General features: G+C 44.6%; 2 protein-coding genes across 11 annotated transcripts in view; one reads left to right on the forward strand and one right to left on the reverse strand.

Annotated features, from left to right (window-relative positions):
- The window catches only part of RYR3 (ryanodine receptor 3), a 564,246-nt gene extending 554,033 nt beyond the window's left edge, over positions 1 to 10,213 (forward strand). For all 10 annotated transcript variants that reach the window (XM_074394143.1, XM_074394150.1, XM_074394148.1 and 7 more), the window contains 6 exons: positions 2,417 to 2,551; positions 3,902 to 4,058; positions 4,872 to 4,936; positions 5,255 to 5,355; positions 8,381 to 8,432; positions 9,270 to 10,213. In XM_074394143.1, coding sequence (XP_074250244.1) covers positions 2,417 to 2,551; positions 3,902 to 4,058; positions 4,872 to 4,936; positions 5,255 to 5,355; positions 8,381 to 8,432; positions 9,270 to 9,365 — 606 coding nt within the window. In that variant the 3' untranslated portion in view covers positions 9,366 to 10,213. The remainder of the gene's footprint in view (positions 1 to 2,416; positions 2,552 to 3,901; positions 4,059 to 4,871; positions 4,937 to 5,254; positions 5,356 to 8,380; positions 8,433 to 9,269) is intronic.
- AVEN (apoptosis and caspase activation inhibitor) overlaps positions 9,218 to 16,897 on the reverse strand; it is a 174,192-nt gene continuing 166,512 nt past the window's right edge. The window contains exons 4-7 of the mRNA XM_039462881.2: positions 15,334 to 15,429; positions 11,563 to 11,911; positions 10,207 to 10,799; positions 9,218 to 9,435 (exon numbers count right to left, since the gene is read on the reverse strand). Coding sequence (XP_039318815.1) covers positions 10,684 to 10,799; positions 11,563 to 11,911; positions 15,334 to 15,429 — 561 coding nt within the window. The 3' untranslated portion in view covers positions 9,218 to 9,435; positions 10,207 to 10,683. The remainder of the gene's footprint in view (positions 9,436 to 10,206; positions 10,800 to 11,562; positions 11,912 to 15,333; positions 15,430 to 16,897) is intronic.

Below are 16,897 nucleotides of genomic sequence, written 5' to 3' on the forward strand. Positions count from 1 at the left end.
TAAAAGTGTTCCTATTTCTCCACATCCTCTCCAGCATCTGCTGTCTGTCTCCAGATTTTTTAATGATCGCCATTCTAACTGGTGTGAGATGATATCGCAATGTAGTTTTGATTTGCATTTCTCTAATAAGCAATGATTATGAGCATTTTTTCATATGTTTGTTGGCCTCACGTATGTTTTCTTTTGTAAAGTGTCTGTTCATATCCTTCACCCACTTTTGAATGGGCCTGTTTTTTTCTTGTAAATCTGTTTTAGTTCTTTGTAAATTCTGGATATCAGCCCCTTGTCAGATGGGTAAACTGCAAAATTTTTTTCCGTTCTGTTGGTTGCCAATTCACTCTAATGACTGTTTCTTTTGCCGTGCAGAAGCTGTGGAGTTTGATTAGGTCCCATTTGTCTATTTTGGCTTTTGTTGCGAGTGCTTTTGGTGTTTTGGTCATGAAGTCCTTGCCTATGCCTATGCCTATGTCCTGGATGGTTTTGCCTAGATTTTCTCCTAGGGTTTTTATGGTGTTAGGTCTTAGGTCTTATGTTTAAGTGTTTAATCCATCTGGAGTTAATTTTAGTGTAAGGTGTCAGGAACGGGTCCAGTTTCTGCTTTCTGCACATGGCTAGCCAGTTTTCCCAACACCATTTATTACACAGGGAATCCTTTCCCTGTTGCTTGTTTTTGTCAGGTTTGTCAAAGATCGGATGGTTGTAGATATGTTGTATTTCCTCCGAGGCCTCTGTTCTGTTCCACTGGTCTCTTAGAATTGACTTGGCTATGCGGGCTCTCTTTTGGTTCCATAAGAAGTTTAAGGTGTTTTTTTCCAGTTCTGTGAAGGTCATTGGTAGCTTGATGGCGATAGCGTTGAATCTGTAAATTACTTTGGGCAGTATTGCCCTTTTCACGACATTGATTCTTCCTAACCATGAACATGGAATGTTTCTGCATCTGTGTCCTCTTTTATTTTGTTGAGCAGTGGCTTGTAGTTCTCCTTGAAGAGGTCCTTTACGTTCCTTGTTAGTTGTATTCCTAGGTATTTTATTCTCTTTGTAGCAATTGTGAATGGCAGTTCATTCTTGATTTGGCTCTCTTTAAGTCTGTTATTGGTGTATAGAAATGCTTGTGATTTTTGCACATTGGTTTTGTATCCTGAGACCTTGCTGAAGTTGTTTATCAGTTTCAGAAGATTTTGGGTGAGACAATGGGGTCTTCTAGATATACAATCATGTCGTCTGCAAATAGAGACAATTTGACTTCCTCCTTTCCTGTGTGAATACCCTTTCTTTCTTTTTATTGCCTGATTGCTCTGGCGCCTACTCCCTCTTGTGTCGCTCCTTGAAGGCAAAGCTCTGATCCTGGTGATCTTCGTATCTCCAGCTCAGTGCCTAGTCCTTGAGAGAGGTCAGACATGCAGGTCCCGTGCACTCCTCACTCACGGCCCGGAACTTAACTCCTAAAGCCCGGAAGTAAGCATGCCCTAGGACACCGCAAAGGGCCAGGGCAGATTTCTCCGTAACAAAAAGTGTGACTCGGCTCCACCATCATCATTCTTAGAATAACTTCAAAGTTGTGACAGTTATTCAGGGAATGATTATTTATGAAATAGTATAATGTAGGAATACCCATCGCTCCAAAGAACCTTTGAGGTTTTCTAAGCAGCAGCACTGTGAAGCGTCAGGCAACAGGTAGCTCTGTATAAACACCAACAAAACAACATAACCCTCCTTGTGTACCTTCGCTATTCAATACTGAAGTTCTTTTATGTTTTACTTGTGCCAAATCTAATACCCTAGAAATTAGTCTGCTTGGGCTGCCAGAACAAAATACTACAGCCTGGTATTTTGTTCAACAACAGAAATGCCTTTTCCACGGTTCTGGAGGCGGTAAGTTGGTATCACAGCGCGAGCAGGGTTGGTCTCTCTCTCTGGGCCTGTGGACAGCCACCCTGTCGCCGCTGCTTCCCCTGACGGACATCCCTTCATGTGTGCCTGTGCCCAGCCTCTGTGTGTCCCCAACTCCTTTTCTTATAAGGCTACCAGTGATACTGGCTGTGGGCCCATCTTAACAGCCTCAGTTTAACTTCATCACCTCTTTGTGAAGGCTGTATCTCCATCTCCAAATACAGTCACATTCAGAGGTCCTGGAGGCCAGGACTTCAGCGTATGAATTTGGTGGGCACAATTCTGCCCCTAACACCCCATCATTACTCTTTTCTCCCAGTAAGCCCAGTTCTCTTTCCCTGTGGTCCCATCTTTCCTCCCGTGCTCACGGCCTGATAGCTTTCTTAGCCACCCTCCACCCCCTTCCCCATTTCCTCTCCTTCCCGGGCCTCAACTGTTCCTCCTCATTTTCAAAGAGTCTCCCATGAACCTTTCGAGATAGCACAGCCCCCACCTCCTTTTCCTTTCTCTGTCCTCTCATTCCTAGTTGGTTCTGACTGTGGGTCTCCTGGCCGTGGTGGTTTATCTCTATACTGTGGTGGCTTTCAACTTCTTCCGCAAGTTCTACAACAAAAGTGAAGACGATGACGAGCCGGATATGAAGTGCGACGACATGATGACGGTGAGAGCCCACCCACTGTGTGGCCACCCTTCCCCTTCCCGCCTTGCTGGGAGGAAGGGCTGAGTGTGGGTGCTCTGGAGAACTAAGTGAGAGCTGTAGAGATAGTCACAGAGTAGAGTAGAGATCAGAGTAGAACACAGGTATCTGTCCTGGGAAGACAGAAGTGATGGAGGTAGGTTTCAATACCACACATCTAAGCCCTGTGGGCAAGGCAGCAGCCTGCCCAGTGGGCTCATCATTCATCTATTTCTTTTCTGGGGTAAAGATGAGACATTATTATGAATGAACTTGTATCTTAAATTTCCTGGGAGTCGCGCTTTGATTGCCGTCTCTGACGGCAGAGAGGAAAGTCCCACGAACCAGGACTGAGCACTTGATTTATTTCAGCAAGCCAGTCGGGGGTTCTTTCAGGACAGCCACCTGGCTGAAGAACATGACCGCAGCAGGATCAGGTTTGGAAGTGGGGGGAGGGGGTCCTGTCCGGCCAGACCCTCGTCAGGAAAAAGGCACTGGCCAGAGTGAGCCAACTTGGCTGCAGCAGCATCTCCAGTTTATTTTGACCAGATTTCAGAAAAAGAACATGCGTCTCAGGGACAGTGAACTGCCCAGTCTGTGAGCATCTCCGGAAAAGAGGTAACACTTCTTGACTAGGAACTCTTTCTTGGGCCGAGCACCGTCAGGAGACAGCAACACTAGCCCCTAGAGACTGGAATGACCAGCATGTCTTCAGTCTGCCCCTGGCTTTTGATTTTCCAGGTGGAAGACAATCCTTTCTCTGTGAGTCTAACCCATCCCATCAGGTGGAGAGACAGAGGGTGCACTGCTCCGTGAGCCCAGGTGCCTAGATTGGCTCAAACATGCTGAATGGGAGGAGCGGAAAGTTCCATTATCTTTTATTTTCCTGCTGCAGGAATCCCTGCCCTACCAGGTGTAAGGGGAACACAGATGAAGAAGAGGGGGCCTTTTTGCAGGCTATAGCCTGAAAGCCAGGCTAACACTCTTAAATGAGGAAAAATTAGTATGGGTCCTAGGCCGTACTCACCAAGGCATTTAACTATTTGATACGACAGAATTCATTTAAGGTGTATACAACTTAAAACCTTTTTTAAGTGGGCCTAAAAGTATCTTTTAAAAGCCCGAATATAAAAACAATCTTTCCATCTTTGTAAATACCAAACTGTCCAGAGAGTGTAGTGGATGGACAGCAGGTACCAGCATGAATACTGGCACCTCTGAGGCGTTCCCCTCTCCTGGCCCCGGGCTGCCACACTCTGACTGAATCTGACCCCCTTGCTAAAAGCAAGCAGAACTGTGACTTTTGCCTAAATTTCCATTGTTTTTCTTCTCTAGTGTTACCTTTTCCACATGTACGTGGGAGTGAGGGCAGGAGGCGGCATTGGCGATGAAATTGAAGACCCTGCTGGTGATCCGTATGAAATGTACCGCATTGTCTTTGACATTACCTTTTTCTTCTTTGTCATTGTCATCTTGCTCGCCATCATTCAAGGTACGATTGCCAATTCTGTTAAGTAGGAGCAGGGTTTCATCTAGGTTTTTTTTGCTTGCTTTCATCTATGACTTAATTGGTTTATGAAGAAGTGTGTGAATTCATTTACTTGTTAATTTAGCATCTACTATGCCTAAGGCTGTGGCTATACATAAAGCCGAAGCCACATCTAGGCCCAGTTATAAGAAACTTAATCCATACAGAGAAATTCCTTCTTTCTGTTCCTCGACTGTGAATTATTTCCTCCTTGCTGCTGCTTCTAGGATGTCTCCTATGGCTAGTCTGGTCCTCTTCATTTTCCTCCCAGGCAGGGAAGGAGCAGAGAGCTGGACAGTGCAAGGGACAGGAGGGAAAGAATGACATTTGAGTCAATAGCTTGTCAAGACTGGAGAAAGATGAGGATGAATTTGGCTTGAGGCATGCTGAGTGGAGGAACCTGGAAGACAGGGAGGTGTTGAGGGCTAGGAAGCCAAGGAACTGAAGGGGAAACATGATCCACCTCAACGTCAGAGAGGCTAGAACAGAGAGAGCCCATCGTACGATGTACCAAATAGCTAAGCAAAATAGAAGAGTAACCTGGGAGAAAAGCGTTTCAGGGAGGAGCGAGTAGTTAACAGCACAGCCTAGTGTGGAAAGGTACAGGGAGGAGGAACAGCCAGGATGTAACACTTAAGAAACATGAGTATCATTTTTTTCATTTTGCTTTGAGTAGGTCACCTTTGACAATTCCCTTTTTTAACAGAATAAGGTGGCTTCTTCCACCCCCTCTACCCCTGAACCACTACACAGATTGCTTTGTCTTGAAAATTCCAGGTCTTATTATTGATGCTTTTGGAGAGCTGAGAGACCAGCAGGAACAAGTGCGGGAAGATATGGAGGTAATGCCCCAGCTCTATTTTAATATCCTCCCAAGCAAATGGATTGTTTAAACAATAGGTTTTACTGTTACTTAGGGCCAATCCTAAGCAAGACCACAGGAGCAGCCACCCTGCTACCTCCTTTACTGTCCCGTACTCGGATCAGCTCCCAGCTCATCAAGAGCTAAGTGCGTGGTACTACTGAGTAAATGACTAATACCCAAAAGTATTAGAGAGGTTTTTCACTGTCTCTCAATTAAATGGAATCATGACCGTCTCCTCTCCTGCCTCTATTATTATGCCTACAAATGCCTTTTCTGCCTCTGTTATTTTTCTTAGACTAAATGTTTCATCTGTGGGATTGGCAATGACTACTTTGACACGACCCCTCATGGTTTTGAAACACATACATTACAAGAGCACAACTTGGCCAACTACTTGTGAGTATCCTCGGTTAACAGAAGTGATGGGAGTTGTCGTGTAAAAAAAAGAAAAAAAAAAAAAAAGCCAATTATGTCATACAGTTCAGTCTCTGCTGGAAAACGTTACCAGAAAGGAACTTCCAGGAGTCCCCTGAGCCTGTTCCTCTGTCCATAGACTCTGCATCTCCCAAGTGTGATAGACGTGTGTTGTTGGCAATTCCTGCTCCTAGCAAAGGCCACCTCCTCAACCTGATTGGATTCCATCCAATCTCCAGGACACACCCTTCTAGGATTTCTCTTTCTCTGCTGAACTTCTCTTACGATATAAATATGCTTTTCTCTAAGTTGCAGGCTTCCCCAAACTATGGCCCGCGGACCGCATGCGGCCCCGAGGCCATTTATCCTCCCTCCTGCCGCACTTCAGGAAGGGGCACCTCTTTCATTGGTGGTCAGTGAGAGGAGCACAGTATGTGGCGGCCCTCCAACGGTCTGAGGGACAGTGAACTGGCCCCCTGTGTAAAAAGTTTGGGGACGCCTGCCCTAAACAAAGAAAAATCTGTGCCCTCATTTTTACTTCTACCTATTGCCCTACTTCTTTTTGCCTTTCCGCACAATTGAAAGCTGTCCATGCTCACTCACTGTGTTCAATTTCTCTCTTCCCATTCGCCTGTGACCCTCCTACTGGCAGGCTTTCCTCCCCACATCATAAGATTTGGTCTTGTCAAAGAGGCCTGTAACCTGCATCTTGCTAAATTTCTGTGGTCAGTTTTCGGGCCTCATCATGTCTGTCCTTTCTCATTCCTAGTGAAGCCCTGGCCAGGCGCAGTGGCTCACACCTGTAATCCCAGCACTTTGTGAGGCCAAGGTGAGTGGATCACAAGGTCAGGAGATCAAGGCCACCCTGGCCAACATGGTGAAATCTGTCGTTAGTAAAAATACAAAAAATTAGCCAGGTGTGGTGGCACACACCTGTAGTCCCAGCTGCTCGGGAGGCTGAGGCACGAGAATTGCTTGAACCCTGGAAGCGGAGGTTGCAGTGAGCTCAGATTGCCCCACTGCACTCCAGCCTGGGCAAAAGAGTGGGACACCTGTCTCAAAAACAAACAAAAAACAGCAAAGCCCCATGACCTGGGTTATTTGGAATTGAGGCATCCCTCTGTTTTCATACTGCTTTTTTTCAGGCACACCACTAACTTAGAACCAGCTAATTTTTTTTTTATTTTTGGTAAAGATGGGATGTTGCCATGTTGCCCAGGCTGGTGACACACTACTGAGCCTAGCCCTCATCTTTCTTTAGGAGAGAGCACGCTCAGCTTTTGGAGAAGGCATGGTCAGAAGTGGCAAAGATATGTTTTTGCTAGGGTATAAGTTTCTTAAATCAAAAACATGACTTCTGTTTTGTTTGTTTTTATTAAGACAGTCTGGCTCTGTTGCCCAGGCTGGAGAGCAATGGTGCCATCTTGGCTCACTGTAGCCTCCACCTCCCAGGTTCAAGTGATTTTCCTGCCTCAGCCTCCTGTGTAGCTGGGACTACAGGCACCTGCCACCATCCCAGGCTAATTTTTGTATCTTCAGTAGAGGCGGGGTTTTACGGTGTTCTCCAAGCTGGTCACAAACTCCAGACCTGAAGTGACACACCTGGCCTCAAAAACTTGAGTTTTAAAAGCTAACTGTACTGTGCCCTTCCTCATGTCATGAGTATTTACCATCATTAATTCCCATTAAGAGAATATACATCTTAATGGAGATGAATGAGCCCATGGCCACATGTCAGTTCATGGATTACAGATCTGTGCAGGGATGCTGTCATTTGGGTTGGAACCTCTTCTATGCCTTCCCCTGGCACTGTGATCCTGGTCTTTTTCCTGTCTCTATCCTCTCCAAGAGCAAGCTTGAGGGGAAAGAACCCAAATTATTTGTGTTTGAGCCTCCCACCCAAACTGCTGCTTCGTCAGTAAATGAGAAGGGGGGAGGCAATGAACATACTCAGAGCTACTACTGTGGGCTAGGACCGAAAGCTCTAACCACGTACCACCCTGATAGAACTCAAGATCTGGGGCTCAGACTCCCTACCCTCAGAAGGATGTTACTGCTACTTTCTTGTATCACCAACCTCACAATCCTTTTCCTGAAGGGCATGAGCCTGATTCCTTTGGAAACTGTCTCTGAGATCACGTAATGTGAGCTGGGAGTTCAGCTCCTGGGATACTTAGGTTTGAGTTGGTCTGTGACACTTAAGACATGGATCACAGAGCACGTCAAACCACACTGGCATTCCCCCAGCTATCTATCTATGAAAACAAAACTATACTTCTGGAAGAATCCGCGCAACCCAATGAGACTGAATACTTCCTGACTTTTCTATGAAAGGTATTCTAGAGACACATACATAATGTCAATTCGATATCTATATGGGATGATAAATGCCCTGTAAAATATTCTATGATGTATCAGATTAGAATTTTGTTAATAATAAAACGGTGGCCAAAATGCTACCTTGCAAGTGATCTGAGCTCAAGGTTTAGGGATGGCAAAAAGCATCTCACCACACAAAGAGGCTAATTTCGAGATTCATGTGTGCTACTATTAGAAAATGACAGTTTGTGTTCCTGTGCCACACCTCCCTGATATCTTTTATTTTCTTTTGAGAGGGAGTCTTGCTCTGTCGCCAAGCTGAAGAGCAGTGGCACAATCTTGGCTCACTGCAACCTCCACCTCCTGGGTTCAAGCGATTGTCCTGCCTCAGCCTCCTCAGTAGCTGGGACTACAGGCATGTGCCACCACACCTTGCTAATTTTTGTATTTTTAGTAGTGACAAGGTTTCACCATGTTGGCCAGGAGGGTCTTGATCTGCTCACCTCGGTCTCCTAAAATGGTGCAATTACAGGTGTGAGCCACCACACACAGCCAATTCCCTGATTCTTAAAGTTACTGTAGACAGCATAGGACCAAACAGCCTTTTTGAGCTCTGATTACAGTTAACCCGTGTGCATCAACTTGGGTCTGGACCAGAGTATCTAATACTATCTTTTCCTTGTTCCAGGTTCTTTCTGATGTATTTGATTAATAAAGATGAAACAGAACACACGGGTCAGGTGAGAAATAAAATGCCTTCAAAAGATCTCCCCTTCCTAAATCATGAGACTGAGTAGGGCACAGGCTATCTGAAATAGACGGATGACCCCGTTAAGCCCATGTATGCATTTTTCCATTACCTTTTTGTGACTTAACCCACACTGACATTTTTTTCTAAACGCTTATAGCTACCGCTTCAAACTAGAATAGCTGGAGGTGGGGAGAACGTAACAGAGAAAAAGACAATGAGAAATGGAGTGGGTGGCTGTAACAAAGAGCAGGAAAGTCGGAGTACAACGGAGTGAGAGACAGCCTAAGAAAGATAACAACCTCATGTGTGGGTGACAGGGGTGCGTGAGAGGATGTGTCAAATTTCGTAACTAAATGTAAAAAAGAAACGTAGTGGTAGAGAACAGGGGAGGAAAAAGTCCGTTCCCAAATATTCAAACATCATTGGCTTTGCGGGAAAACTGCGCAGCTCACTCACTCAATGGGAGAGGTAGCTGGTTTCCAGATCTGGATTTAGCGAGCAGTAAACATTTCCTCATGCATTCCTCTGTCTTCCTCCAATGGCATGCAATCACCTTTGTTAAATCTTTAAGCATTTTTAGTGGCAAACATTGATTGGGGCAAGGGGGTTTTTTTTTTCCTTCCCTGCCAGCAGAGAGTGTCAGGCAGACATGGCTTCTTGCTCCCCAGACAGCCTGGGCTGGGAATAGAACAAGAATGAATGAGCAGGTTTGGCCTCATATAAATTCACATCAGTCTTCCTAAAGGGAGCCACAAACAGCAAAAACACACTGGGTTTTAGCTTACTGTGGTTTAAAAATAAGCACCCATTTTTCACATCATTTCAGGAATCTTACGTCTGGAAGATGTACCAAGAAAGGTGTTGGGATTTCTTCCCAGCTGGTGATTGCTTTCGTAAACAATATGAAGATCAGCTTGGATAATCTGAATGAAAGAAGTGCCACGATTCTGGACAGTCAACTTCCAAGGAAAGAAAGTCCTCCTGTTACAGATCTGCAACATATTTGAAATGTGACATTTTCTAAATGCCTCCCTTAAAAAAAGATGTTTGCTAAAAATCTGTGCTATTTTGAGATTGATTTGGCTTTTTGTGCCTAATGGACATACATACACTGTGGGAGCCTGTCAAAATGTTGTTTAAGAAGGATGGCAAAGAATCAAATACTCTCTAGTCAAATGCCTTCAAGTTTTTCAGTTCTAAGGTATATTAAGGAAAGGGCTAGAGAAGTATGAAGCCTTGAATATATAATACCTGAAGTTTTAAACACTTGAATGTCATATGATGGAATCAACTTGTGACTCATAGGGTCTGAACTACAAAAAAATAATTTTAACTGAGTCTAATTTTTCCCATGGTACTTGCTAGTGACTGTATCCAGAAAAGCTTTAAGCAGTTAAAGAAATAGAAAAAACCCGACACTTTGTCGACAGTGAAATCTCGATTAAGTGCCTTAAAACCTCTTTAGATATAGCTATGCAAGTTTTTTATGTTTGTGTTCCCGAAGGACAGTTCCATTAATTAGTGGTGATCTTGTCTTACTTTATGAAACTGCACTGGAAGGTTATTCCTATCATTTTTTAGTAACAGCTGTCAACTGCTGTTATTAGAAGAAAAGTACTGTACTGAAAATTCAGAAAAAAAATCTCAACCTTATGCCAAAATTGAGTAATGCTTAATGGTCCCTTGTAAGTAGTGGAGCTGCTATGTTTAGGTGAATCTCCTCAAATAAAACGAAGTGCCCACTGCAATAAAGTAATACATACCAATCCATGGTTTGGCCTCTTGGAATGCATCACTTCTGGCTGCTTCTACAACCACTCCGTGACTGCTGGGGAAGGGGACATGTGACAAATCGCCCAGGGCCCCACACAAGAACGAAAAACCGGACAGACCAGCATTTGTTTATTGTGACCAAATGCATGCCTTGTTGGCATCTCTTCTCGTAATCAGCAGCAGCACCTGCTATGCTGTAAACACTGCAAAGGCGGGGGCAAGAAACAAGGGCCACAGTACGCCCTGTCCTTGAGGAAATCTATTACATTACTAAGCCAGAAAAACAAATGCAACAAGCTGCTTCAAGGTATTCTTTCGGATGTCACGCACAGAGGTAGGCATTGCATTTGCTGCTGTGAGCATAATGGAACACACTAGCTTGGGGCATGCTTGTAAACTGGCTGTTCCTGAACGACAGCCTTATGCCCACCTGCCCTTAGAAGGCAACCAAAATTTCCTACCCCCTTTTAGGAAATCATGCTGTCCAACCAGTCTTCCAGCTCTTCCTCGGTAACATTTTTGGATGTTCTTGGTTGGTCAGGTTCCATGTTCTTTTCTTCATTCACAGATGGTTCTGCACAAACTGGGGAAATAAAAGCAGTGTTAACACCCTCAGATGAGTCCTAGAATTGAGGGTAAAGCTTCCGTCGACTTTGTTCCCAGATAAAATTCAGCCCTAATTATTACTTTGCTGACAACCAGGGGAAACGTTCTCATTATTGATACTCCCTAAGATGATACAGCAATATCTAAACAAATTAATAAAACCTGGGTAGAGGATTTGTTCTTTATTCTGAAGCTGAACTTCACAGCTTGCTAGTTGTTTTTTTCTTCTTTGTTAAGACCAACAGCTCAGTTTTATTTTTGCTATTATTGCAACAGTCCTTGAAAATTGGATGTGGCAATCTCCTTGGGCCCCTCTATATCAAATAGGCCGCCATCTCACAGGACATGCAAAAATTAGAATGTGGTGTTGTTCTGTCAAAAAGTAAGATTGAAACGGCAAGAAAAAAGTGAAGAGTTGATTAAAAGGTCCACTGCTGAAAAGCTGAAGGCTACAGGTATCCTAATGCCTTTTCATAGCAGAAGTTCCATCTGCAGCCCCAGGTTTCTACTGCAATTGGGCAGGTAGCAGCTTTGGAAGCTCGGTGTGTCGAGTGAGAGAAGGTTGTCAGAAAGGTCAGCTCAGGGGGAAGCAGGGATGTGAGCACAGAAATAGCTGTCAGTGGACAGCACCGGATCAATGTCGGACACCGAGAGAGATGTGTAAGGATGCGATGCAGGTGGGGCTGTTCTCAGAAAAACACCAGAATCAAGATGGATGGGGAATAAAATGAAAGCCATACCTTCTTCCCCCTGGACCACCTCCCCATCTTTCTTGGATTTCCGGTCCGGAGATGTCTGATCCGGCAAGCTGTTATCTCCCTCCTTTATAGGTGCATCTAAGTTAAGCAACAGATCTAGTTCTTCTTCCAAACGGTCTCCTGCTGACTGCGGTGGGGAAGTGGGTTTCTGAGAATCGTCGGAAGGACCTGGTCTTGGGTGGTCTTTGCCCAGCAACACAGGGCGGCCAGCAGTGGCAGCTTTCAGCTCCCTTCCTTCAGGCCCCAAGGGCCACTTTAACTGCATCCCTAATCCCTTGCCATCATCGGTTCTCTTTGGTTTCACCTGAGGAAGCTCTAAAGGAACTGTGGTCTGAAAGAGAAGCATAAAAACTGAGTTAAAAATGTGAGTCTTGCCATACTGGCTTAAACACAGAGGAGGCGAAAAGAAGCCAGCACACGTTGTGACACAGGAAACTCACTTCAGATAGTTCACAAAGTGGCTCCTTTTCAGGCCCTGGCTGGCGCCCTTCCTAACATCTGATGTAAATGTGGGAGACCTCACTGAAACATGCCAGCACTGTGCCTCCCACTCTCCCCACCTCGGCCATGTGCTAACTAGCTCAGACTCGGAATTAAAAGATCTATGTCTTCCTGACCCTGGCCTGAGAACTTCCACTACCAGAGGTCTACTTAGCTCTAAACTTAAATCTGTAATGAGACATGAACATCTGTAAAAAGTCACCAAGAAGTAATTAGCAAATCACATCTGCTCATTGTATTTATGTACACTAATATAAAGGTGAAGGAACAAATTCACCAAGAAGAGTCTCTTAGCAACATCAAGTAGAAAATGCCAGACAAAAAAGAAAATACACTATTTGATTATTTTTGTAAAAAGTTCAAAAACAGGCAAACTATAATATTAGAAGTCAGGTGAGTGATCACCTTTTAAGGAGGAGAGTGACTTGGAATATGTATGAATGGTAACTTCTGGGTGCTGACAATATTCTAAGTTTTTTTTTTGTTGTTGTTGTTGTTTTTTTTAATTTTTTTTGAGACAGAGTTTCACTCTTGTTGCCCAGGCTGTAGTGCAATGGCATAATCTTGGCTCACGGCAACCTCCGCCTCCCAGATTCAAGCGATTATCCTGCCTCAGCCTGCCCAGTAGCTGGGATTTATAGGCATGAGTCACCATGCCTGGCTAATTTTGAATTTTTAGTAAAGAAGGGGTTTCTCCACATTGGTCAGACTGGTCTTGAATTCCCGACCTCATCTGCCTGCCTCGGCCTTCCAAAGTGCATGGATCACAGGTGTGAGCCACTGTACCCAGCCTATTCTAAGTCTTTATCCAGATGCTCGTTCAATGGTTATACTTAAATGTGCACTTTTCTGAATCTGTGTCATACTTTAATAAAAGTTTAAAACTCCCCCACTGATTGTAATATAAGGTTACAATCTAAGGCTGAGAATCAATGCTCTCAAGGGAAGGCTCCAGGGACTAGCAAGGCCTCACAGTGGGCAGGTTCAGAAGTTCAACCTCTACTGGGGGTCCTGACCTCTTATTTTTACATAAACAAACATCCTGAGCAGGGATGTAAGACAGTATGGCTTTATATACAAAAAGGAATAAATATCCAGCATAGTCAGTTGTACAGGGCAAGCTGGGACACGATCCTCTCGGACACCATCCTCTATTCTAATCCTGGAGTCATTTAATTGGTCTGGAGTAGGTGTCTGGCCTTGTTCTTGTTTGTTTTTAACTCCCCAAGAGATTCTAATATGCTAACAAGGTAGAGAATACTGCTCTACAGCATGGGTGGGGGAGAAGTTTTTTTAGGTTATTTAGCCAGGATTTTAAAGTCACGTAATTATTTTACACCTTTACCCCAGTGCCTGCCATTGACATTACACCCTTCACTGTCAAACACTCAGAACCACCTCCGCTCCGTCCGGAGTCCTGAAGCCTTTATCTCAGCATTTCCCTGGTGAGTTCTGCTAAACATTCCTCATCATGTGAGATTACACCAAGCACTTCAGAACTTTGAACCTCACTGGACATAACAGAAAAGCCACCAGTACTCTCCCAGACACCCCCAAAAGTCTCCAAAGAACCCCCAGGGCAATCTCCCAGCGGAGGCAAATGCAATTCTTTCCAGTTCTCTACCCTGTCTCTAACTGTCCTCCATCCCTAACTCTGCCTGCTGCCCCAAATTTTAGACTAGTAAATGCAAAGGAAACAGCAAATAGGTGGATAACCAATGCATTGCTAAGCTCCAGCTTAGCATCACATTCAGCCACAGAAGGAATTTGATCATTTCGGTTGCTAGGATTCTATTTAAAATCGGTACTTCCCAGGGTTTCACTTTTTTTTATTTGATCATGCCAGAATTAAATTTTGAAGCTCTTCATGGCACAGTCTTCGGGCCTCCCCATCTCTTACTTCACCAATTATCACGTGTCATCCTGCTATCTCCTGATTTTCTTTTTGCTGTTGTTGTTGTTGTTGTTGTTTTTAAACAGAGTCTCACTCTGTCACCCAGGCTGAAGTGCAATGGTGTGATCTCGGCTCACTGCAACTTCCACCTCCCGAGTTCAAGCGATTCTCCTACCTCAGCCTCCCAAGTAGCTGGGACTACAGGTATACACCACCACACCCAGCTCATATTTGTATTTTTAGTAGAGACAAGGTTTCAACATGTTGGTCAGGCTGGTCTTGAACTCCTGACCTTGTCATCTGTCCTCTTCGGCCTCCCAAAGTGCTGAGATTATAGGCGTGACCCACCACACCTGGCCTCTGAATTTGCATTTCTAGCTCTTAATCCTGAATTGTAAAGTTCTACATCCAACTGACTATAATGTCCACTTGGTTATCTCAGAGGCACAAACTCATAGTGTCCACATCTCACCCTTCCTGATACTATCTACCTACCACTGAGTTGCACAATCTAGAAAACCTTTAATTTTTTTCTGGACCACTCTCTCCCCGCTTCCAACATACGACCAAATCCTGTTCATCGTACCTCTGAAACACCTCTCAGTACAGCCTCTTCTCTGCCATCTTCACCATCATTACTGTAGTCCAAGCAACAGTAGCACTCACCTGCACCTGTGCCTCCCTCACCTGCTCTGCTCGTGTGTACGTGTGCAAGCAGACTTACCCCACGATTCACTCCAATCCCAGTTTTCTCCGCGTGGCAGCAGCAGTAGCAGCATTGTCTGTGTTAACGTAGAGTTGATAGGGTCTTTCTCCTTTAAATTCTGGCTCCAATGTTCTTATGTTTTAGACCTCAGCCCATCTATCACTGCCTCAGAAAAGCCATTCCTAACCACACCACACCACACCAGAATCTGATTAACTCTCAGAGCACGCTGCACTTCATAGGATGTCTGACAATTTGTATATGTTTGTGTGACTACTTGATTAATATCCTTCCCAACAGATTAAGTTCCGGGAAGGCAGGAGCATGTCTATCTGCTCACCACTCTGTCCTTAGGGCTGAACACAGAGCGCGGTGCCTAAGTGTTTTGAGTACAATAGCCAGACTTTCTATTTCACATTTCACTCAATTCCACTACATTTGATCCTTTAAAATGTTTCAAATATAAAATGTAAAAAAGTAACTTCAAACACTTTTTGGATTCTCCTTTAAACTAGAAAATGCCACCTTGATATGAAACCCTCAGTTTTATAAAAGGAAGCTGAGACTGAGACATCCTGCTGAGGAAAGCTGCTCCCTTTTTTTCTTCTCCTGCCCTAATCCACCTGCTTCAAGAGGGCTTCGGAATTTTTACCTGGATCAGCTCAGCAGCAACATTGAGTCGGAGGGAGAGAGGCAGCTCTTGAAGGGCTCGAACCAATAACTCACTATCCACATAAAATGCTGAATTCTATATATAAAAAGAAAAGAAAATGTCAGGTGATGATCAAGTATGACCTTTTGGAAATAAAAGAAGAAACTGCAAATAACCCACTGGAGATTTGGCTAGGAATAAGTCACACCACACATCACACTTGACGGGTAATAGTTTCTGCATCTCCACATTATGATCTGTAAAACCAAAGCTACCTTCTTGGGCCACAGCTCACGCTGTCAGAGCAACAACAGGGCCATCATCACCCTCCTATCATGTCAAGGCATGGCATGGTGCCTCACGCCTGTAATTTCAGCACATTGGGTGACTAAGGCGGGTGGGTCATCTGTGGTTAGGAGACCAGCCTGGCCAACATGGTGAAACCCCATAAACTACTATAAATACAAAAAATTAACCAGGCATGGTAGCTGACACCTGTAATCCCAGCTACTCGGGAGGCTGAGGCAGGAGAACTGCTTGAACCCAGGAGGTGGAGGCTGTAGTGAGTCGAGACTGCGCCACTGCACTCTAGCCTGGACGACAAGAGTGAAACTCCGTATCAAAAAAAAAAAAAAAAAAAAAAAGCTGTCCAGTAACCTGGAAACTGTAGAGGCTTTTGCAATGACTGACAAGCTGAAAGAAACACAAGCATTTAATGAAATCTAACCTAATCCCTTCCCTAAATTCAGACTGCTGGTCTCAGACAGAAGAGGAACGGGCTGTTTCGTCAGTGAGATGGGGCTGACTGGTGTTGCGAAGGTTGCAAAGGAGCCGGTGAAGTATGCAGAGAATGGAAACTTAGCCTCCCTAGCTAGTGGCACCCTGTGTAAGGCCAACACCGAAAGCTTCCTTTCAACTCCTTTCCCATTCATAGAAGTAAAGTCATGTCAATGCACTGACCTCACAAATTGACACTACGTGAGAAAACATTCCAGGTAATCTCATGGTCCCTAACAGCTCTTTCTAGGTGTCCCAGCACCCAAGAAAAGCAAAAAACTAAAATTTGGTCACAATGACCTCACATCCAGAGGGAAACACCACTAAACACCTAGTCATCCAAGGATTGTCACAGGTCCAGCTAGGACCATGTCTTACCCTATAATCTCTGACTTCAAATGGAAGAAAACCCAGAGGTCACCAAGTTTACTCCCTACTCCAGTGCAGGAATGTCTCCAGTCAATGAGTTAATAAAGACCAGAGATGGAGACACATTTCTGGTAGACTCAAACAGAGCCCTGCCACTAAATCCAGACCCCCTCTCACCACAAATCCACATGACGGCAGTACATGGGGTACCCAAAGGAATGACCTGGCTTGTCAACAGCCCATCTGAAATTGTCCAGAGATGATGAGCTCTTAGCAACAAATGTGACCCCTTGCCCTGGAAAAAAGGAAGGTGCATCTAAAAAATATACTGTATTGGCCAGCATGGGGACTTATGCCTGTAATCCCAACACTTTGGGAGACCAAGGTGAGAGGACTGCTTGAGCTAGAGTTTAAGACT

The sequence above is a fragment of the Saimiri boliviensis genome, chromosome 2 (assembly GCF_048565385.1).
Source record: "Saimiri boliviensis isolate mSaiBol1 chromosome 2, mSaiBol1.pri, whole genome shotgun sequence".
In the NCBI taxonomy this organism is placed as follows: domain Eukaryota; kingdom Metazoa; phylum Chordata; class Mammalia; order Primates; family Cebidae; genus Saimiri; species Saimiri boliviensis.